This window comes from Eretmochelys imbricata, chromosome 10 (assembly GCF_965152235.1).
Source record: "Eretmochelys imbricata isolate rEreImb1 chromosome 10, rEreImb1.hap1, whole genome shotgun sequence".
Taxonomy (NCBI): Eukaryota; Metazoa; Chordata; order Testudines; family Cheloniidae; genus Eretmochelys; species Eretmochelys imbricata.
This window is the reverse complement of record NC_135581.1, coordinates 59,684,748-59,707,430: the sequence shown is the minus strand read 5'-3', so window position 1 is coordinate 59,707,430 and position 22,683 is coordinate 59,684,748. Positions and strand designations below refer to the sequence as shown.

General features: G+C 40.3%; 1 protein-coding gene across 1 annotated transcript; it reads left to right on the top strand.

Moving 5' to 3' along the window:
• Positions 1-514: 514 nt before the first annotated feature.
• On the top strand, positions 515-21,775 carry TEX9 (testis expressed 9). The gene is made up of 6 exons (XM_077828599.1): positions 515-614; positions 6,057-6,139; positions 10,513-10,686; positions 17,155-17,289; positions 19,127-19,261; positions 21,443-21,775. The coding sequence occupies exons 2-6, from the start codon at positions 6,095-6,097 to the stop codon at positions 21,518-21,520; spliced, it is 567 nt and encodes a 188-aa protein (XP_077684725.1). The 5' UTR covers positions 515-614; positions 6,057-6,094; the 3' UTR covers positions 21,521-21,775.
• The last annotated feature ends 908 nt before the right edge of the window (positions 21,776-22,683 follow it).

Below are 22,683 nucleotides of genomic sequence, written 5' to 3'. Positions count from 1 at the left end.
GCCAGGAGCCCCCTCCCGCACCCTGAACTCCTCATATCTGGCCCCACCCCAGAGCCTGCACTCCCAGCTGGAGCCCTCACCCCAACACCAATTTTGTGAGCATTCTTGGTCCGACATACAATTTCTACCCAGATGTGGCCCTCGGGTCAAAAGGTTTGCCCATCCCTGTTCTACAGTGACTTGGACGTGAAGGCCAATAGGTGATACTTGTTGCTACCAGTTTGAACCTAATATGAATGTAGGAAATATATTTTGGTAAACAGAACAAATTTGGCATTTGTATCTTTTTTACTAATGTAAAAGATGAAGGTAATAGCAGACTGCAGATAGCTAAATGGTTTTGTACAATTATAAATGACTGCCATTTAACTGTTTTTGTAGCTTATTTGGAATATCATAACTTCAGTCTAGAAATCTCTTATTTTGTAATTTTAGTGCAAAACTAAGAAGCATTGATATACAAGCTGCTGATGATGTTGCCGTCCTGGAGGACTTCACAGATTTTTCTCTTGCAAAGGCAATTACCAAAATTGAAGGAAAACTGGAGGAAGGAGACTTGCTTGAAAGTCTAAATGATGATATTATTCCAAGTGTAGGAAATGAAATTGGAACAGGTAGGTTCCTGTAGCTATGCATTTTCTTATCCTTGGTTCCTTACTGTTAGGATCTTCTGAAAAACTATATTTTATCATTTCTGTATAGATTATAGGAGAAAGTTTTCGCAAAAACAAGAGGAGTACTTGTGGCACCTTAGAGACTAATCAATTTATTTGAGCATAAGCTTTCGTGAGCTACAGCTCACTTGCTGTAGCTCACGAAAGCTTATGCTCAAATAAATTGGTTAGTCTCTAAGGTGCCACAAGTACTCCTTTTCTTTTTGCGAATACAGACTAACACGGCTGTTACTCTGAAACCGGAGAAAGTTTTATAACTCTTAAATTATGTTCAAATTTCTGCTCTGGAGAGTGGGTGAGGGGAACAAGATGGGACTTTTTTCTTTGTGTATTCCTAGGTCACATACAAATAAACATGGAAAGAATGAGTTGGTGTCCCCACTCCACTGGAAACCTAGCTCACCTTTGTTCTTTAGCAGTGCATCAGCCCCTTCTGGAAGGAGGTCATATGAGTTATTTGGGACAACATTGTGACTTTAGATAAGTGCATAACTTTTTTTAACTTTATTGGGAGTTGCAAATATGTACCCAAGGGCAGGATTTGGTTTTAAGGCTGTATTTCCATAAGATAAAAATCCTTTCACAGCCTTTGTCTTTAGGGCTAAATCCTTTCATCAGATCCATGCTGTGGATCTGGGTAAGTAGCTTATGAAGTAATGTTTTAGCTACAATGCTTAAATGAGGAACCTTTGGATCCTTTCTCACTCCAAATGGTGTTTTTACACTAGGCGTAGAAATAACTAGAATATGAGAAGGGATTTTTTCAGTGAAGCTAAAGGCATGATGCACACCTGCCTTTTTGGCTGTGGTATGACAAGCTGGTAGAGTTATGAAATGGTTTATGTGGAGTCTGTGACAGGGTGCACTCACCTCTCATGGGCACCTCCTGTCAGCTGTGTGTGATCCTGCGCTTTTTCCTGGTGCTGCCTGCAAGTTGTTGACTTTTGCAGGCACGTCTTTGGAGGGCTGACCCACTAGCTAAGTCACACACAGTCTGAAATGGACTAATCCCTTCCGGGGTGACAAAAGTCAAACAAGGACTATCACTGTGCCCTTTTTGGTGTCTGAACTCCTGTCTCTGAGCAGTTCTAAGCCCCTTCTGGGGTTGCTTGAAGCCTATCCCTGCCCTGTTATGGAGCACTACCCCCAGTTCTTTCTCCCTGGAGACTCTGTGTCCTCAACAGTTGTCTGGTGTTCCAGCTCTCCAGCCAGGTCACTCCTTAATTTCAGTCCCCTTTTGGGGGTGGTGGTAACCAAGAGTTTACCAGACAGTCTGTCTGGCCTTATCAAGGTCTTCAGCCCTGTCCCTGAGCCCTTTAAATTCCAGCCCTTTGCTTGGGCCTGTAAATGAAATTTGTGCCCTTCTTGAGGATTTGGCCACTTCACTAGTGGCCGGTGGGGGAACCCGGGCTTGTTTACTACTCTGGGTCCCAATCCAGGGAGCCTATAAACAGTAGCCACATACTACTACCTCTTCTTCACTGCTGCTATTCTCTGAGCCTCTTCCCACATAGCCCCTTTCTCTTCACCCTTACCTTGGGGCTGAAGTTCTCAACTCCTCTTCTTTCTCATTAAATACCAGTGCCACCAGAACCCATTTTCTGGTTCTCCCTTGAGCTCCAGAAAAGAGCACCCTTCTTTGCTCCTCTGGTCCTAGCCAGGCACTAACGTGCTTAGGTCCTACAGCTACTTTTAACTGAGCCTGCTGCGCTCTGATTGGCTACTTCTCTGCAGTTTTTCTGGGCAGGCCTAAAGGCTCCATCTTTGCTGCTCCTTTCCTGGGGTGGGGTGTGGTAGAATCACGAGGCCTCCAACAGGGGGCCTCAAAGGGCCTGATACACCCCGTCACATAGTCCCATAGTGTGAAAGGAAGCGTGAAGTTAGAGGCTTATTACATTGTCAAAATGCTATGGTGTTGGAGTCTAACTGCATGGTGATAACAATCAATACTTGATACAGGATTCAAGGTAGGAGTTGCTTGATCTTCAGCCTTCTGTGATTTGTATGAGACATTTTGGGAATACCTATCAAGGAGAATCTATGTGAAACTCTCAGATTATTTGTTTTGTGACTCTGAGTTCTCAGCTAAAGTACAAGTGTGCTGTGGAGAATATTAGAACCATCTGCTAGATAAATTCAGGATGGAGAAAGGGATTAATTTAGTGTCTGGCAATGGAAACAAGACATCTTGAACTAACACCACATGGTTATATAGCCTGAGAGAGTTATTGATTGAACTCTGTGTTTGAGCATTGGAGACTGTTTCCTATAACCAGATCTGGAGGCTGAAAAAGACCTTGGACTGATTTCTGCTTCTAAGATCATCCACATACAGTTGGAATACATGTCTGAATGTCTCCTAGACACCAGAATTTAGCAGTTAATGTTCTAAATAGGCCAGTACAGATGGAATCATTGGTGACAGACAAGAGAGAGATTCATAGATATTTAGGTCAGAAGGGACCATTATGATCATCTAGTCTGACCTCCTGCACAACGCAGGCCACAGAATTTCACCCACCACTCCTACAAAAAAAAACCTCACACCTATATCTGTGCTATTGAAGTCCTCAAATTGTAGTTTAAAGACCTCAAGGAGCAGAGAATCCTCCAGCAAGTGACCCGTGCCCCATGCTACAGAGGAAGGCGAAAAACCTCCAGGGCCTCTTCCAATCTGCCCTGGAGGAAAATTCCTTCCCGACCCCAAATATGGCGATCAGCTAAACCCTGAGCATATGGGCAAGATTCATCAGCCAGATACTACAGAAAATTCTTTCCCAGAAAATTCTTTCCCAGGTAACTTGGATCTTACCCCATCTAAAACCCATCACAGGCCATTGGGCCTATTTACCGTGAATATTTAATTACCAAAACCATGTTATCCCATCATACCATCTCCTCCATAAACTTATCGAGTTTAATCTTAAAGCAAGATAGATCTTTTGCCCCCACTACTTCCCTCGGAAGGCTATTCCAAAACTTCACTCCTCTGATGGTTAGAAACCTTCGTCTAATTTCTAATCTAAATTTCCTAGTGGCCAGTTTATATCCATTTGTTCTTGTGTCCACATTGGTACTGAGTTTAAATAATTCCTCTCCCTCTCTGGTATTTATCCCTCTGATATATTTATAGAGAGCAATCATATCTCCCCTCAGCCTTCTTTTAGTTAGGCTAAACAAGCCAAGCTCCCTGAGTCTCCTTTCATAAGACAAGTTTTCCATTCCTCGGATCATCCTAGTAGCCCTTCTCTGTACCTGTTCCAGTTTGAATTCATCCTTCTTAAACATGGGAGACCAGAACTGCACACAGTACTCCAGGTGAGGTCTCACCAGTGCCTTATATAACGGTACTAAAACCTCCTTATCCCTACTGGAAATACCTCTCCTGATGCATCCCAAGACGACATTAGCTTTTTTCACAGCCATATCACATTGGCAGCTCATAGTCATCCTATGATCAACCAATACTCCAAGGTCCTTTTCCTCCTCTGTTACTTCTAGTTGATGCGTCCCTAGCTTATAACTAAAATTCTTGTTATTAATCCCTAAATGCATGACCTTACACTTCTCACTATTAAATTTCATCCTATTCCTATTACTCCAGTTTACAAGGTCATCCAGATCCTCCTGTAGGGTATCCCTGTCCTTCTCTAAATTAGCAATACCTCCCAGCTTTGTATCATCTGCAAACTTTAGTAGCACACTCCCACTTTTTGTGCCCAGGTCAGTAATAAAAAGATTAAATAAGATTGGTCCCAAAACCGATCCCTGAGGTACTCCACTGGTAACCTCCCTCCAACTTGACAGTTCACCTTTCAGTAGGACCCGTTGTAGTCTCCCCTTTAACCAATTCCCTATCCACCTTTCAATATTCCTATTGATGCCCATCTTATCCAATTTAACTAATAATTCCCCATGTGGCACCGTATCAAACGCCTTACTAAAATCTAAGTAAATTAGATCCACTGCGTTTCCCTTATCTAAAAAATCTGTTACTTTCTCAAAGAAGGAGATCAGGTTGGTTTGGCACGATCTACCTTTTGTAAAACCATGTTGTATTTTGTCCCATTTACCATTGACTTCAATGTCCTTAACTACCTTCTCCTTCAAAATTTTTTCCAAGACCTTGCATACTACAGATGTCAAACTAACAGGCCTATAATTACTTGGATCACTTTTTTTCCCTTTCTTAAAAATAGGAACTATGTTAGCAATCCTCCAATCATACGGTACAACCCCTGAGTTTACAGATTCATTAAAAATTCTTGCTAATGGGCTTGCAATTTCTTGTGCCAATTCTTTTAATATTCTTGGATGAAGATTATCTGGGCCCCCCGATTTAGTCCCATTAAGCTGTTTGAGTTTCGCTTCTACCTCAGATATGGTGATGTCTACCTCCATATCCTCATTCCCATTTATCATGCTACCATTATCCCTAAGATCCTCTTTAGTCTTATTAAAGACTGAGGCAAAGTATTTGTTTAGATATTGAGAGGTTACTGGGTTCACAATAAATGGATTATCAATGGCCCAAAAATCTCATGTAAATAACATAGTGAGGTAGTGGTCTGTTCCATTCTGCTAGAATAGTGGCTTGTCTGTGGTTTGAGGTGTCAGTTTTATCCACCCAGCCCCCACAAAATTACCTCCACAAAAGCCAGTTACTCAAGCTTTAAGCAGGGATGGGTGAATTTCACTGTAACTGAGCAAAAAACCCTCAGCACTTACTGCTTGAAAGCTAGATGGCTCAAGAGTAATGGAACATAGAGCCATTTGCCTATTTAAAATCCAGCCAAAATTGATAGTAGTAACTATCCAACAACCATTGCACTGGCCTATGTGAAATGATTTGGTGATCCCAGTTCAGTTCCCTATCATAGATACCATCCTCAGAGTAGACATCCCTAATGGCAGTCAGTCACAGTAGAGGGGCTTTGGGCTGAATCTGCATGAAGACCGCACTACCTTTTCACTTTCAGTTGTGGTTCCTTAAGGCACATTGTCACGACAGTTTTGGGGAAGCTTGCACTTCCTATCCAATCTCTCTACCTGTGCTGTGGATCAGCATAGAGATGCCATTTCCACAGTTATCGGTTTTTTACGTTTTAAGAGTGCAGAATTTAGTAAGTCTTTAAAAAAAAAAAGAGCTATCCACAACTTGGTCTAAGAACAAGCAACTTACATGAAAATTTTATTTGGAAATTAGTTTTTTGCATAATTGTGTTAAACAGTATGTATGGTGTATTTTGTAAACAAGTCTACAGTTAACAACAATTTGTTCCTAACGTGATCCAGTTTGAATCAAAGCAAATAAAAATCAGTCATATTTCATAGAAGTATTTATAAGTTAAGGGTATTAAATGTGACTATTTAAATTCACAGAAGCCCAGATCAGATTTCTTAAGGCAAAGCTGCGTGTTATGCAGGAGGAGCTGGATACTATAGTACGTGAATGTAGTAAAAAGGTAAGAAATGAGTGTTCTTATTCAGTAAAGACTGAGTATGTTCCCCTTCCATTTAACCCTGTCCTTAATTAGGCTATATTAGGATACTTAGTGGGATGCTATAGCTTCAGTTATTAGAGGGTGAGGGTTCTACACAACTATTTTTTTCTCTTTATGAACCCAGAGCTTACAATATTGTTTTCTGTGTTTTATACATATTTAATCTTTAGTCTAAAGATTTAAAAGTATAATTTAAAAAAATGCATATGATGTTTTAAACCATCATATTCTGTGTGATCCAATTTATAGGCGAGGAGCAATTTTCAAAACAGAATGTGGCTGTTCTGAAAACAAAACAAAAATCTGAACCTGAACACTGTCCTGTCTTCCTTTCAAGATTAGACTTACTTTACTACTTTGTACTTTGAGCTGGTCCTTAAGGCAATTAAGAATGTAAAGTTAATGCAGCTTCCCACTTATAAAATGTTTTAACACAGAGAATATATTACACTTGTACTGCGTGATATATACTGACTGACTGCCTATTTCTGGTGCTATTTAAGGTGTTGGCAGTTGCAAAACCCTAAATGGTTTTGGGGCTAGTTTACCTTAGAGACCTCCTCTCTTCCAGTGCAATTCTGTGATAGCTGTGATAACTGAGGTTCTTCTTCAACTGGTTGTAGACAAATATTCCACTCAGATGCATGCATGCCCAGTGTACTGAAGCTGGATAACTTTGCTTAGCAGTACCTGTCAGGGTGGTGGTTACATTATTTGGCTCTTGTAGCAGCCCCTCCTATGTCTATATAAGGTCAGTGGCACTTGGACCCCCCTTGGTTCCTTCTCACTGCCCACAGCTTGTGTTGGAGCTTCCCATGCAGATTTTACATGACAACAGTGAGATTATCTGTAAATAGTTAATTAGTAGTATCCTTGTAGTTAGTGTAGGAGTTACTTCCATTTATAATGTTACACGACACTGTGCCCTCACCAGGATTTAAGGACTGTCCTTTGTTTGTGGTGGCTATCCCCCAAAGTGATCCTCCACATGTAATGTTTGCTGTGTCTAGGAGAGGGGCATGTAAAGGAAAAGTTCTCCATTTGTCGCTTCTTTAAGGAAAGGTTTCAGGTTGCTCAGAACTTATGTTTAAAATAGCACCACATGGAACATGCCATGAAGCTAGTTTTGGCCCTGGGGCCCTTTGCAGATCACCAGGCCTGTCAATCTTCTGAGCTGGTGTGGACCCTTGATAGGCTGCCAGATCCAGATTTTTCTCCTTGGAGAAGACGACTCCGGTCCCCTTCCCCTGGTGCCCTGAGGAGAAGAACTCCATTAAAACTAATCAGAGTCATTCCAATGCTCAGAGAGATTCTTTCTCCTCTTCTTGGAGGAGTGCTATTCTGGCCATGCTCATTGGTCCTCTGTCTGAGCCATTAGCAACATGATCCATTGTCTCTCCTTTCCTAAAAGACAGTCGTTCTTGTTGCTATAACTTCGAAAAGAAGAGTCAGTGAAATGCAGGCCCTTATGGCAAAGCCTCCCATAGACAGTTCTTCTAAGACAAAGTTTTCTTGAGCTACATCCAAAGTTTTTGTCCAGAGTAGTTTCACCTTAACCAGGTTATTTATTTACCTGTATTTTCCTAAGCCGCACTCAAATGCAGATGAACAGCGGCTTCATATGTTAGATCTGAGGTGGTGCCTGGTGTTCTTTCAGGAAAAGACAAAATCATTTATTCATCGAATTGGCTTTTTGTCTCTTATGTGGATGGGATGGAAGGACAGGTGGTCTCTGTGCAGACAGTTGCCAGGTGGATAACTTCCTGCATTACTACAGCTTATGAAGTACTCAGACCATGCTCCCACAGATGTTATCGGGTCATTCGACAAGGCCTCAGGCTACATCGATTGCATTTGTCAGCAATGTTTCAATATTGGATATTTGTAGGGCTGCAACATGGTCTTCTGTATATACTTTTGAGAAACATTATGCGATTACTATGGCATCAAGTCAGATACAAACTTTGGGAAGGCAGTTCTGCAGTCACTATTTCAGTAGACTCAGAGCCCCACTTCCTACTAGACAAGTGAAATACATGTCTGCAACCACTAAAAGAAAAAAATACTGTTACTGTTCTTCAAGATGTGGGTGGGGGTGCAGGGTCTGGGAGAGAGTTAGGGTGCAGGAGAAGGTTCCAGACTGGGGCAGAGAGTTCAGGGTGTGGACTCTGGCCAGGCGGCGTTTACCTCAGGCGGGTCCTGGTAGGCAGTGCAGCAGGGCTAAGGCAGACTCCCTGCCTGCCCTGGCTCTGCGCTGCTCCCGGAAGTAGCTGGCATGTCCAGCCCCTAGGTGGAGGTGTGGCCAGGCAGTTCTGAATGGTGCATGCTGCCCGTGCCCACAGGCGCCATCCCTGCAGCTTCCACTGGCCATGGTTCCCAGCCAATGGGAGCTGCGGATCTGGCGCTTCAGGTGGGGGCAGCATGAAGAGCTTCCCTGGCCACCCCTGTGCCTAGGGTCCGCAGGGACATGCTGGCCACTTCCATGAGCTGCGCGGAGCTAAGGCAGGCAGGAAGCCTGCCTTAGTGCCACTGCGCCGCCAACCAGACTTTTAATGGCCCAGTCAGCAGTGCTGACCGGAGCCGCCAGGGTCCCTTTTCAACCGGGCGTTCTGTTCGAAAACTGGATGCCTGGCAACCCTATGTATAAGTAGCATACTGGATATCATTAACATGTATCATTTTTATTGTTTGTTGAATTTTGGGATATAGCAAAAGGCCGATTTCCTCCCAGAGAGGTTCATGTTAGTGGGGTTTTTTTGTTTTTGTTTTGTTTTCAGGGGTGTGGGGCAGTATTATTCTCTTAAAAGTTGGAGAAACTTTCTCCTCAAAAACTTTTGGATGTGGCTTGATTTTTTTTCCCAAGTCTTTTGACTTGTCTTAACACTGATTTATAAGACAATATTCAAGATATTTCATGCTCTAAAAGGAAAAATGATTTCTAAATCATAAAATTATTTAAAATAGGGATGTAATTTGGTAAATAGGACATGAAAATTCAGCTGTTGCTGTATACCACTTGATTTTAAAATAAACATGAATTTGGGTACTTGAGGTATCCAAGAATATGAGCTGTGAATGTAACTCAAAAATCAGTGATCTCACTAAAAGTTGGGTACTGATTATTCTTTATTGTATTGTAATTACTGTAATTACAATATTGTAATTGTGATGAAAATTCAGAGTATCCACCCTTTCTCCTTAGTGAGATTTTTTTAAACATTTATTTATATACATTCTCACAAGTATGTTACTGTTCTGAATTTACATTGTAGAACATCTGCATGACTTTACTATATACATTATTCTATAACAGGGTGGGCAAACTTTTTGGCCCAAGGGCCACATAGGGGTGCAAAACTGTATGGAGGGCCGGGTAGGGAAGGCTGTGCCTCCCCAAACAGCCTGGCCCCCGCCTCCTCCCACTTCCCACCCCCTGACTGCCCCCCTCAGAACTACCCACCCATCCAACCCCCCCCCCCACTCCTTGTCCTCTGACCGCCCCCTCCCGAGACCCCCACCATAACTGCCCCCCAGGATCCCCCCAGTCTAACCTCCCCCCGTTCCCCATCCCCTGCCCCCCCAGAACCTCTGCCCCATCCAACCACCCCCTGCTCCCAACCAAACTACATCCAACCAAACTACAGCCTGACTGCCCCCTGGGACCCCCTGGCCCTTACCCAACCCACCCAACCCCTTACCATGCTCCTCAGAGCAGCATGTCTGGCAGCCGCGCTGCCTGGCCAGAGCTAGACACACTGCCACTCTGTGCTGCAGTAGTGCACAGCCCTGCTGCCCAGAGCGCTGGCCGTGTGGTGGTGTGGCTGCGGGGGAGGGGGGACAGCAGGGGAGGGGCCGGGGGCTAGCCTCCCCAGCCGGGAGCTCAGGGGCCAGGCAGGCTGTAGTTTGCCCACCTCTGTTCTATAACTAATGATGGCTATCACAGTATGTGCTGTGATCTTCCGTGCCTTGAACCTTAAATTACTGAAGTTTTATTTAAAGCATATATCTAATTTGGCATATTGTTCAAATAAGACTAGAAAAAATGTGGTAGAAAATTAACATTTACTGAAGTGTTGACTAAGAGCAAAATTTAAGATTTTTATTTTTTGGTAACCAAACTGGATTGTGAACTGCACTGTGAGTTATCAGGTATTGCTTATGAGAAATGTTGTTTTAAAAACTTTTTAAAAATTAAGAGACACCAGTGATCACAACAATATCTGCAAAAACCATGAACTAATGACTCCATATTAATTGTAGAAAAACGCTTTCTCATCCTAACACGTTCTTAAAACATTCATTGATTTCTAAATTTACGAATTATTGACTGACAGGATGATGAGAATCGGAATTTAAACTCTCGTGTTAAAGAAACTGAGGAAGAAAGTGCTAGACTCCAGCGAACAATCAGTACTCAACAGTTTCAAATTGAAAAGTACAAAATGCTGTCAGAGGAAGCTAACAGGAAAAATGAAGGATTACAGCAACAGCTCACTGCAGTAGAAAAGGTAATGCAGCCATTCATTTAATTTCCTTAGCCTTACTTGAAGGAAAAAATATATAATTGCCACAAGTACATCCTTTACCTGGATTGCTTTACAGTAAGGCCAGCCTTTGGGAAAATGGCATCCTGGGCGAACTTGTATTTTGGCACCCCCACCCCATCACTCCTGGCCCCCACGGACTCCCTGGGCTTCCCAACCCCATCACCTCTGGGCCCCACTCCCTTCCCCAGTGTTTAATTTGTATTGAAAGAGATGCCAGAGGCTAGAGCTCAGCCCTGGCACAAATTAACCACTGGCAGGGCAGCCTAATATTGGCAGGTAAGGCAACAGCAGCAGTGCAGAAGTAAGGGTGGCATGGTATATGGTGTATTGCTTTCTGTGCTGCTGCTGTGGCTTGTGGTACCTGATGCTTGACATGTGGCTCAAGGCTACGCGCTGCATGGGGGACTACATCTTGCCAGAGCCCATGGCGCTCCTAGCTCACCCAGGGCTCCATTTCAGATTTGGCGGGGAGGAAACTTTAACCATGATTCCAGGGACTGCTTAGGCACCTAAAAACTCTAAAACTAAAAACTAAAAAAAAAGGTTTTTGCAGCTGATACCTTAGGAATTAGCTGACAGGAGCATTGTATCTAATTGTTATATAAAGAAAAAATATATGTATACAAACTCCAGTTAAAGCCACGTTTAAAGCGTATATGTAAATTTAGAACAATCAGGAGATAATACAGCAAGATATTCCCAACCCATGCCTTGAGGTATCAGTTCTAGAGCTTTAACACAGATATCAGAAACACACATTTGATACTTTGTACACTATCTTTATTAGAGATACATAAAAATAAATAAAATCTGCTTAAAATCTGTGTTACTGCCATTATCTACTCTATTTTAGTCAATTGTTTTTCACTAAAAACATAATTTTAACAAATGTTATGTTTTTTTCTCTTTTATTAAGAAAGGGAATTTATTTTTCTAATTATTTTGGCATTTATGTTTACCGATCATGTATGTGATGGGGAGGGATAGCTCTGTGGTTTGAGCATTGGCTTGCTAAACCCAGGGTTGTGAGTTCAGTCTTTGAGGGGGCCATTTAGGGATCTGGGGCAAAAAATGGGGGATTGGTCCTTCTTTGAGCAGGGGTTTGGACTAGGTGATCTCCTGAGGTCCCTTCCAACTCTGATATTCTATGACTCACTAACATTTGACTCCATCATTGCTATTGGTATCATAGCTGGAACTGCATTTATTTTCATGCAAATTTTAAGTTATTTTACAGATATTACTAAAAATACAATTTGAAAATAAGCAACCTTCATCTGCCCAGTATCTAAAGTTATGTGTTTAGCTAATGTTTTTTGAACTGGCACCGCTAAGGCTAGTAGAAACTAAAGTTACATTTTAGAAGGATACTATTATTTGATTGTACCACTTTAAATAATGAATGACCAAGCACAATATGATGATAAAAGTAGTAATGATAATTACTCCAGCCAGGATAGCTTAGGCATTTTAGAACTCACTAGTCAAAGAATTAAACGTAAGCATGAGAGAGAAATAAAATTATGAAATGCACAGACCAGTCAAAAAACTAAAATAACAGCACTTTGAAAGAACAAAATTACAGAGAACATACATGCATTGCAGGAACTACCAACAAGTAACAACAATATAAGTATGTGTTGAGAGGGGTGAGTGTGAAAGAGACAGCGTGTGTGAGCTGGGGGACTGTGTGAGAGACCGCGCGCTGCCCCTTTAAGAGAGCTGCACTCACCAGCCTGAAGGAAAGCTCTTTCAGACACAGCTGCAGCCGCTGCCAGCAGCTCCCTCCCTCTCTTGGTGAGCCCTGTCCTTTCTCACACACACACATCCCACCCACTCTGTGGAGATGGAGTACATAGGCAGGGGGAGGCAGGGGACACTCTGACATCAGCACCTTCCTCCCTCCCTGCCGTACAGCAAACGGGAAGCTCCTAGGAGCAGTTGGCCAGGGGCAGCTCCAAGGCAGGGGGCTGAGTGGTAGGACTGCAGAGCAGCAGGGGGACAGGCATCCCTGCTCCAGAGGCACCCCGTTTATAACAGCACTCTGGGCTTTCACCCAGTTCACCCCTATGTAAGGCCGGCCCTGCTTTACAGTCAAATCTGCAGTTAACATACTGACTTCTGCTTATACTGATGCTGTACATTTTGATTTAAAGATAGTGTCCAGTCAACCCATTTTTTAAAAAAGATTGAATAGTTTTAGATTTTGTCCCAGGGTCCCCCAACAGTTTTAAGGTTTTACAATCACATTTTCCCATATTTAATTTCCCCCCTCATTCTTGTGTAGAACATCGCTAGAGGCAGGTGACACTGACTATACATACACAAAGTGCAGTCAAGTTCACAAAGGAGGAAACGAAAAGTAGGGGAAATATTTAATTTCTCTAATTATTTTAGTTGTAGCAACCTTGTTGTAACAATAGTAGATTTAAAATAAAACACCATTCAACATAGGGGTGTTTTTTTATTGGTGGGTGGGTGGAGGGTGTGTATGTGTGTGTTTGCTTTGTTTTTATTTTTTGGTAAGTTGACTGTGCCCCTTTAAAATAATCACACTCTGATTTTAAGGAATCAAAACCAAACCAACCTGGCTCCAAGTACAAGCCACATATGCAAAGTTGTGAAGTGCCTAGTTATACCAGATGGCCCACATACACAGCTTTGTTTGTTTGGAACTTAAGCTAAGAGCAGCATGTGTTTTTTTCTTTAATTATTCAGAGCTGGAGAGGTCGATATTAAAATCAAACATATCTGAACAACCTAGAGAATATTATCTAAAAATGATTAAATGAAAACTGAACACATAACTTGGAGCCTAAACCACATGTCCTTGATATCAAACTACACTGTAGCAATGATTAAACATGCTTTCATTCTATTCTTATATGTTTAATAAAATGATGTCGCATTGGCATTTTTAAACTACTAAGTGAAGAATTTGAAAAAAACCTGTTTTGTGTAAATACTTCAAACCAAACCAAAACCAGTTATGGGCTTTGCAGATAAATTGAATAAGGGTGCAGTCATCCTGACTATTGGTTTTGTCACGAATGAGAATATTCCATTTTTGGAGGAAAATAGTAATGTGTAATAGCAATAGTTGTCTACAGGATTGAGGAGGCAGAGAAGAAAAAAGCCTGAACATTTTAGATATCTAAAATGTGTGTACTGTATAACTAGCTATCTAGTTAGTAGTATAGTTCTCTTAAATTTACAAGTATGATTGTCCTAGGCAATTAGCGTTTATATTTTTAATCATAAACTTAGTTTTAACTACCAGTAAACATGATTTAAAAAATCATTCTTGTTTTTAAATAGTTAAATCTCTTACTGACTTGATCTTTTGGTTTTGAAAGCTATTTGTTCTTTGGCAAAGTTTGTAGTACATTATTCAAGACTAATTAATATTTAATTAAAGAGAGATGAACGGTAGATATGTTTCAGAAAATTTGGCTGAATATCATAAGCTGAGTCTGCACTATATGTTGATCACAGATATTGAAGACTGACATCTTTGGAGTCTAGAGAGTCTGTATATGTGGGTTGGGATAGCATAAGTTTTAACCTCTGTTTTATTTTTGTGCTTTTGGCTTCATTTCTCTAAAGTAAAACTTTTCTTTTAATTTGTAATCTTCTCTGCACCCTTAGCAAGGGAAGAGCTTAACTTCTAAAAAAGTATATATTATTGTTTTTGTCTCTGTTTCAGTGTCCCAAACTTATCATATTCATATGTGTGTACAGTGGCTGACACTTGACATTGATTGTCCAAATTAATTTTAAAAGCTACTTTAAAATCCAGGTAACCTTTGAATGGTTGGTAATGTCATTTAAGCCATACAGAAATTAGGTTTATTCCGCCAGAAACACCTCTGGGATGTATGTTATGTAGGAAGAGAATATAACTTTATTATCTCCTCATAAGACAAATTCCTGGATCTAAGTTTTTGTGGTTTTCCCCCCCAAAAAAATTCTGTTCTGGCTGTTGTGAATATTGATACCTAAGGCCTTTGCGTTGTCCCTTTTGAGACTGCTCTGCTGCTGAGTAGTTTTAAAACCATTATCTGGCAAGTATCCCCTATGCTTTTTACCTTAGTGGTTTTTGAGCATGCTCAGCTGATTGTCTTTCAACATTATTTTTGGCCACCCTTAGTTGTAAGAGCAAATGGAGAAATTGAACTCTTTTGTTAAAGTAACTGTAGAGGGGCAGTGGAGAGCAATGATTTTTGGAAATTAAACTAAATTAGGCTATTCTAAACAAAAATATTTAAGAAAAAAATCTGAAAAGACCTGATGCGGTAATTTCCACCCCTTCTCCAGATACTTAATTGGGAAACATAATTCAGTAAAAATTGTTTGTGGAGGATTTGTAGAAATCCTGGTTACTTAGAAAATAAAGTTCTATTTATTTTTGTAGCATTAGTTGACAAGATATGAAAATACAATACAACCCCACTGAAAGATCTGCAAAAATCCCACTGCATCCTATTACTCTCTGGAGCCAACGTCAAACAGAGCATTAAAAGAGCATTTAACCATCCTTTTGTTATATGATTAGGTTAGCTGATAGCTTACATGCTGTGCAAGCGATATGCAGGCAGTCCTCGGACTTATGACAGAACTGGTTTCTGAAAATTGCATCAGAAGTTGAAACGTTGTAACTTGGAACTGTAATCCACGCCATTGCAGGACTGAGCGTCATAAAGTCGAAACCAACATCGTAAGTTGAATCAGGGTGTCAGTTCAGAAACATCATAAGTGCCATTCATCATAAGTCTAATGTCGTAAAGTCAAGGACTGCCTGTATCCTTTTATGCTGCCAGGTTCTGAAATGCTCTATTCCAAAAGTTAGAATTTCTCTTTAATGTAATGTGGAGTATATGGCACTGAAGACTGAGACAAGCAATTGACCTTATTCAGAGCTCTGCCATCTTAACACAAGAGAAGAGATGGTGATGCTATGAAGAGGAACATACTGTATTGTTTGTTTACTGCCTGAATATATGTTTCCAAGCTATCTTACCTGAAAATGTGTGTACGTTCCAGAGATAAAAAAGAGTGAATCCTACCTCAGTCTTGTATATGACCTGGTCACTGACACAATGTAGCGTAGCAGAGCCACTCCATTTGTCCAAAATCTTGGGGGAAGGAAATTCAGCAATAGAATCTAGGTGGTTTAGTCAGACACACATTTTTTTTCTAGATTTCACATCTTCCTGTTCTCTGGGTCCAGCTTGGAGAAGTCCAGGATCCTTCCACTATCCATATGATCCAGTGTTAGTTTGCCACAATGCTTTTCTATACAGATGTGTCATTCAGACATTTACATAATCAAGTCATTCATCCTGTAGAGATTCATTAAGGATAGCTTTCTAACACAAATGGCACATATTTTAAAAAAAACAACACAACCTCTTGGCCTCAGCAGGATTGATATCAGAAGTATGAAAAAGTGGGGCAATGTCCCAAAAAGAGACAAAAATTCAGGGAGAAGACTTAAAAGAGAGTAATGTCTTAAATGTTATCTTTAGGCTAAATCATTTAGCCTTTCTCTACTCATTACTTTACAAAACCTGACTCCTCTTTTGTAGAGACATCTCATCTTTCATGTGAATAACAAGAGTTGCCATTTCTGCTAAGATACCGTATGTTCTTGTCTCCTTCTGCTTTGTTTTAGGGTTTGTCTATACTACCTGCTGGATCAGCGGGCAGCGATCGACCGGCTGGGGTTGATTTATCGCACCTAGTATAGAAGCGATAAATTGACTCCCAAGCACTCTCCCGTCGACTCCTGTACTCCACTGCTGTGAGAGGTGCAGGCAGAGTCGACGGGGCAGTGGCAGCAGTCGACTCACCGCAGTGAAGACACCGCTTGAGTAGGTCTAAGTACGTCAACTTCAGCTACGTTATTCATGTAGCTGAAGTTGCGTAACTTAGATTGATCCCTCTGGTGTAGACCAGACCTTAGTCTGTTAGTTTCATCCTTTGATCGCTATCTTTTACTCTGCTCTACATATCACCACCTTTTCCTCATCCCCTCACCTTCTCCCCACTCACAGCACTATCAAATAGTAGCATCAGAAGGGAGAGACTTCTAGATCTGTCTTCCAGACTAGACAGCACACCAAGTTGTCTCAAGGGGATTTAAGTTTTGCAACATTGATTCAGTGTCACTAGCCCATGGTGCAATCCTCTGGTCTCATTGATCCCTGTCTTAGTATTCAGATAGAAGAATTTCGGGGGCAGGGGGAAGACAGCGAGGGAGGAGGCAGAACTATTCTAGAACTATAAAAGTAGGAGATGTGAAGTCTGATTCTACTGCAGGGCCAAACAAGATCAGGCTTTCTGCCATGTCCCTTGCTCTAAATGTGTTGCTTATAGGGGGATTAATTGATTTGCCATTATTCAACACACTTTTTTTAATTTATTTAGGAACTAGAGAATCTAAAGCGCATACAAAAGCAGGCTTCTACCAGTCAGAGTGCCACAGAAGTTCGCTTAAATAGGGCTCTTGAGGAAGCAGAAAGGTATAAAATGGAGCTGAATAAATTGAAGCAAAGCAATAAGGTACAGTAATGGTTTAAAAAAATAAACTGATTTAAGTATAACCCCCTGTTGAAAAATGCTTTAAAAATCACCAAAGGGCTTGATCATGTAATAAGTGAGCACCCTCAAATCATGGATGGCAATAAGAATTTTGTGGGCGTTTTGTCTTTCATAGACAATTCCAAAGCTGGAAAAAGGCAGTTAGAATACTGTAACAAATCAGTTGAGTATCTGGACAAGCGTTCTAGCTGTATAGAGAATATTGCAACCCTTGTTGAAAAATGTCATATTGGTTATATAAAGTGTAGTGTTGGAGTTTGTGTTGTCCTCTCCCCCACAACATCTGCTTGAGTCCAGTACATGATTAGAGATGGAAGGGGATAAATACTATATTTCACTTATAGGTTAAATAATTCATGTTGACAAAATTTGACCCTGTAACTGTAAAGCAGTTTATTTCTCTTGAATAGCTATGTTGTCTTATATCAAGAAAAAACATAGCTAGGGAGTGTCTCTCTCTCTACTGCACTGGACTGCCAGACATTGGCATGTGGTAGGAAGACATGTTTAACTATGGTTAGTCTCTAAGGTGCCACAAGTACTCCTTTTCTTTTTGCGAATACAGACTAACACGGCTGTTACTCTGAAACATTTCTACAACACAAATTCTGGTTGATCTTATGGAATTATGAAATGTTACTATGAAAAACAACTGTATCATGAATGCCTCTGTGTCTATCCAGCATTACAGATAGGACAGGCACACTCCAGAGTGAGGAAAGGTACTTAAGGATAATGACAGTACTTTGACCACACAAAAATTATGAGAGAGTAACTGCATCCTTGAGGGAGGGTTATTTTGGAGCAGTGGAAGGTTACAAGAAACAAAATAAAGGAAGGCTGGTATTGGAAGGAGGCATATAAAATAGGGAGTCACACCAGGAAGAGGAAGTGCTGGGAAGGTGAGAGAAAGGTCACTCAAGCTGGGGAAGGTGAGATTCCATGACCAGTGAGAAGTCACCCAGCGTGAGGCAGGGGAAACCATGCCTTCCTGGACACAGAAGTGCCCCCCACCTCCAACTCCTAAGGGAGGAGTAACCTAGTGAAGAAAAATGCATGTAGGGTTTATTTTCTGTAGGAACTGTATTTATGTGCTTTATAAAGTAAAAAAGCAATAATACATTGGATTTGTGCAAAGCATCGTGTGTGTTTATATGCTTCACAATTATGATGAGCCTTGAGAAAGAGTTGAATTATAAACCAGAAGCTTCACACCTTTGAGGTGGAAGTTTTGGGAGAGGGTGTGTTGTTAGGTATGAGGAAGTGTCAAGAGTCACCCTAGCACCCATGCGCTTGGCAGCTGTACAGTGGGTTCCTTCTCTCAGAAGGGGGTGCCAGCTACTCTGCTCCCCAAGTGTGCCTACAGATCCCAAGATTGGGGCAGTGGCCAGACTCCATTCAGGCATTGGAGGCTTAAATCAAAGATCCAGAGGCTTGAATTCCCCTCACAGTAGTTTGTTGGGTGGCTGAAAGGGGGCACCCAAACAGATCTCTGACAGCTTGAAAGAAGAGATAAATATGTGGACATAGGTATGGATTACAACTGATCATGCATGCCTAAAACACACAGAAGCAATGCACATTGTGGTACCAGTATAAATTCTGCTGCCTTCGTAGCACAGAAGACAGTTATCAGCTAGGTGTGGGGTTTTGTTTTTTTAAGGGTATAAGTCAAAAGCTTTGGTAAAAGAATAGTTTTGATGTCTCTCTTTTTCTCCTTCTGAAATATCGCAGATTGCTGGTATGTTTTCTTTTGTGCCTATTCTACAGATAACAGGTTGTTTTTGTCCTCCTCTAGGACATAGCCAACCAAGAGCACAAAAAACTGGAAGAACTAAAAATAGCAAACAAGAGACTGGAGAAGCAAAAAGGAGAGCTAATGACAGGTTTCAAGAAACAGTTAAAGTTAATTGACATTCTGAAGAGACAAAAGGTGAGTCTGTTAACCTAAAAGCTTAACAACATTCACTTTTATATATTGATAGAGTTGCACACTACAGGTTGCAAATGTTAATTGTGAAGATTACCATCAGTATTTTTCCTGCAGTAACATATGAACTAACAGATCTGCATCCCCACAGTCTCCAATAAGTGGTATGTTTGGGTGGTTAAGCTTGCTGCTGTTATGGGGGTACAAGTAGCACTGCTGGCTTTCTCCTTTAACAAAAAATCCTGAAAACTGGACAGGTCATCTCTTGAATTGAATGTCTTGGCTTTTTGTCCCTGAATTGGAATGTGTTTAGTGCTGCTAAAAGCTGTATTGGGCAGTTCTGAGATCAATGGCCTCTTCATTCACTGAGCGAATTCAGCTTAAATAGGAGCAGCTTCCTCATGCTGTCCTGACAATGCAGGGAATTCCTCTTAAATTGGGAATTATGTAAAATAGAGCTTCGACATGTCAGCACCATGGTCTTTCAGTAATAACATGTTACCTTAATGCAACAATGTTCTGTCCTACATGAGCTATTTCAGAAATTGTGTGGTCTTCTGCAGATAACTTTGGTTATGTTTAGCCTCCTAATCTGTGACAAGAACTTCAAAAAGCTTATGCAAAATAAACTTGATGTATTGCACTCACAGGGAAAGATAGTTTGGGTCATCCATACAATATTTGTATGCCAAATTTGGATGGGTACAATAGGAGGAAGTAGTGTGCAGGTCAGGAGGTGCGACCACCTTAGGAGTGAGAGAGAGGACATAAATGAAGCTAAATACTATCTGGAAAGAAGGGAGTTGCAATCTGCAGCAGTCAGCTTGCTTGGTGTTCAAAATGGTTGCCTTAGGGCCACATCTGGTTATCTCGCTAGATTTAGAGGACAAGCTCCCAGAGGAGAACATTTTGGAAAAGGCCTTATTTATAAAAAGGGATACGGGTGGAAGATCTCTTCAGCTTTCCAGAGCTGGAGTCTGGTGTATTACAGGAGTTATAACTGTTTTTTTGTTTTGAATGGATATGTTTATATATTAAAAATTCAGATCCCTTTCGGACATCAGCTGCTTCTTGTGCTTAATGTTTACCACATCAGACTAGTTCCCTAAGAACACAGTTATACTGAAGAAAATTTTTCTGCCAGCAGGAAAAAAAGATTTCAATGGGACATTGATTTTGCAACTTTAAAAAATTAAAGATTTTTTTTTTCTAAGATTGTAATTTTCTCCTTTTTTAAAAAAGTCTAAAGTGTGGGGATGATAAAAATATTAACCTCTATAATATGATCTAAAACTTGCTCTCATCATACGCATTTAAGGGGCTTTTACAGGCTTCAAAATCTGCTGCCCTTTTGAGTGGTAGGTTGTGTTAATATGGAGTGTGAAAAAGCAAGGTCCTTATTTTTATGTTTTTACCACCATTTTCCCCTTTCAACCACACTGCTAGGAGTTTAAGTCACTATACTTATTGGTCATGAGAAGACAGCATTTCTGTAAACTATTGAGATTTTGGTAGTTTATGTAATGTACTTTATTACACCATACTTAGGGTCTAGTACAGTATCTTAAGTTAATTGTAGTACTGAAACTGCAGAGACAGACAGAACCTCTTCAATAGTTTGAAAAGTCATGAAGGCGGCACTAAATCTTGTTTAGTAACCAGTATTGGGCTCCAACTGTCTCTAAGGCAGTCTGCTTTAGTAACTTGCTTTTTTTAAAAAGAAAACTGATATGCAGATAGAATAGCAGCAGATTCTTCTGTTCTGAATAGTTCCTGTAGCAATCTTAACTGGTAAGTATTTTTAGACTGCTCAGAAGAAACATTGTCATCTTAACCATGAATTTAAAAGGTTCCTAGAAGTATAGAGCAGAGTTGAATGTTATGTTTTTGGAAAGATAATGATTCTCTTGCAAAAGCATGTCAGGTGTAGAGAAGTACATATAAGGAAAGGACCAGTGCTTAATTTGTAATGAAAGACAGAAAAAGCCAAAGCTTCCTTCAATAGTGCAACACACACAAAAAGAGAAATCACAATTTTTCTTAAAATAAAACAAAAACCTATTTCATATTCCACTTCTATTTGCATTAAACTATCTAGGCTACAAATAACATGATATAGCAAATGTGAAATCATCTTCTCTTATACCCCTTATTGGTTAACTAAATTACGTTAATCTTTTATAGATGCATATTGAAGCTGCTAAAATGCTTTCTTTCACTGAAGAAGAGTTTATGAAAGCTCTTGAGTGGGGAAATTCCTGATGCCGTGTTCAATGCCTCTGTTTGAAAATCAGTTCTGATTGTATGCTGTTTTAAAAGTATTAATACTTACCACATATGTCCAAATAGATAATTTTAATCTATTTTACCAGGATTAATTTTAGTTTAAAAGTTATAATAGGATAAACATTTTAATGTTTGATTGTAAATAGTTTTGTGTTGCAATATACTTCGAAACGTTATTCACCGAACAATGTAGCTAAGTGACTAAATGCTCTATATTCTCACTGACTGTAATGGGTTAGGCAAGCAGTAGGGAGAGAAGAACACATTGTATAAACATCTGTTTTGGTTACCAATTTTCTGTTTTCATACTGATTGTCTGAAACTGTAGTTGAGATAAGATGAAAAATACTGCTGTCCAAATAAAAGGTAATGTTTATATATCTCAGAAAACTAAAGTGATAGTTCAAAAACCTCATTAATGGGGAGGAAAATGCTTCTGGTTCATTTTACAACTTGGACATAAAAACATAAATTTTATTGTAAAAATAAAAGTTTGGGAAATATGTAGGGACAATGTTTGTTGTCCATCCCTCCTTAGTAGATCTTCACAATCTTAGCTGGGTTGGAACATTAAATACGTTAGTGGATGGTGGTTGTCTTGATTTACAGAAGAGTTGATAACTTGCCTTAGCAATTAAATCTTGATGTCTGATAAAGCATACAAAAATTAGTTCACTAACATGGAAATATTGTTTAAAATTGCCTCTGATGACTAGAGGCAAGAGATCTGATGCCATAGCTTTATTTTTCAAAGTGATAAATATTGGCATAAAGTGTCAATGTAAAATGAAAATTTCTCAATTTTCAGCAATATTTAATAAGTTCAAATGTGTGTACTGAAATATTTGAAGGTGAATATGTTGGATGAAAATAATGATCATTTTTAGCATCATTCATTTAGTGTTGTATATATTACAGTCAAACCTAAAGGGCACAATCAGGAATGCAGGCCCCCCAGTGCTAGGTGGTGTACAGATACTACATGATGATTTTATAATCCTATTACAATAATCAAGAATAAATGGACCGGACTGACTATAGGTGAATCAGCTGTTCTATGTATGTTCAGAGTAATGACAGGTACGCAGCAAGTTTGTGCTGTTTCCATCAACCATTATTAAATCTAAGTGGTTTCTCCT

What these genes read in the sequence shown, in the direction of transcription:
- TEX9 (XM_077828599.1), top strand. Translation starts at nt 6,095, where the DNA reads ATGCAGGAGGAGCTGGATACTATAGTACGTGAATGTAGTAAAAAG. An exon ending in TACGTGAATGTAGTAAAAAG is followed by an intron (nt 6,140 to 10,512) that starts GTAAGAAATGAG and finishes ATTGACTGACAG; the next exon opens with GATGATGAGAATCGGAATTT. An exon ending in AGCTCACTGCAGTAGAAAAG is followed by an intron (nt 10,687 to 17,154) that starts GTAATGCAGCCA and finishes TAATTTATTTAG; the next exon opens with GAACTAGAGAATCTAAAGCG.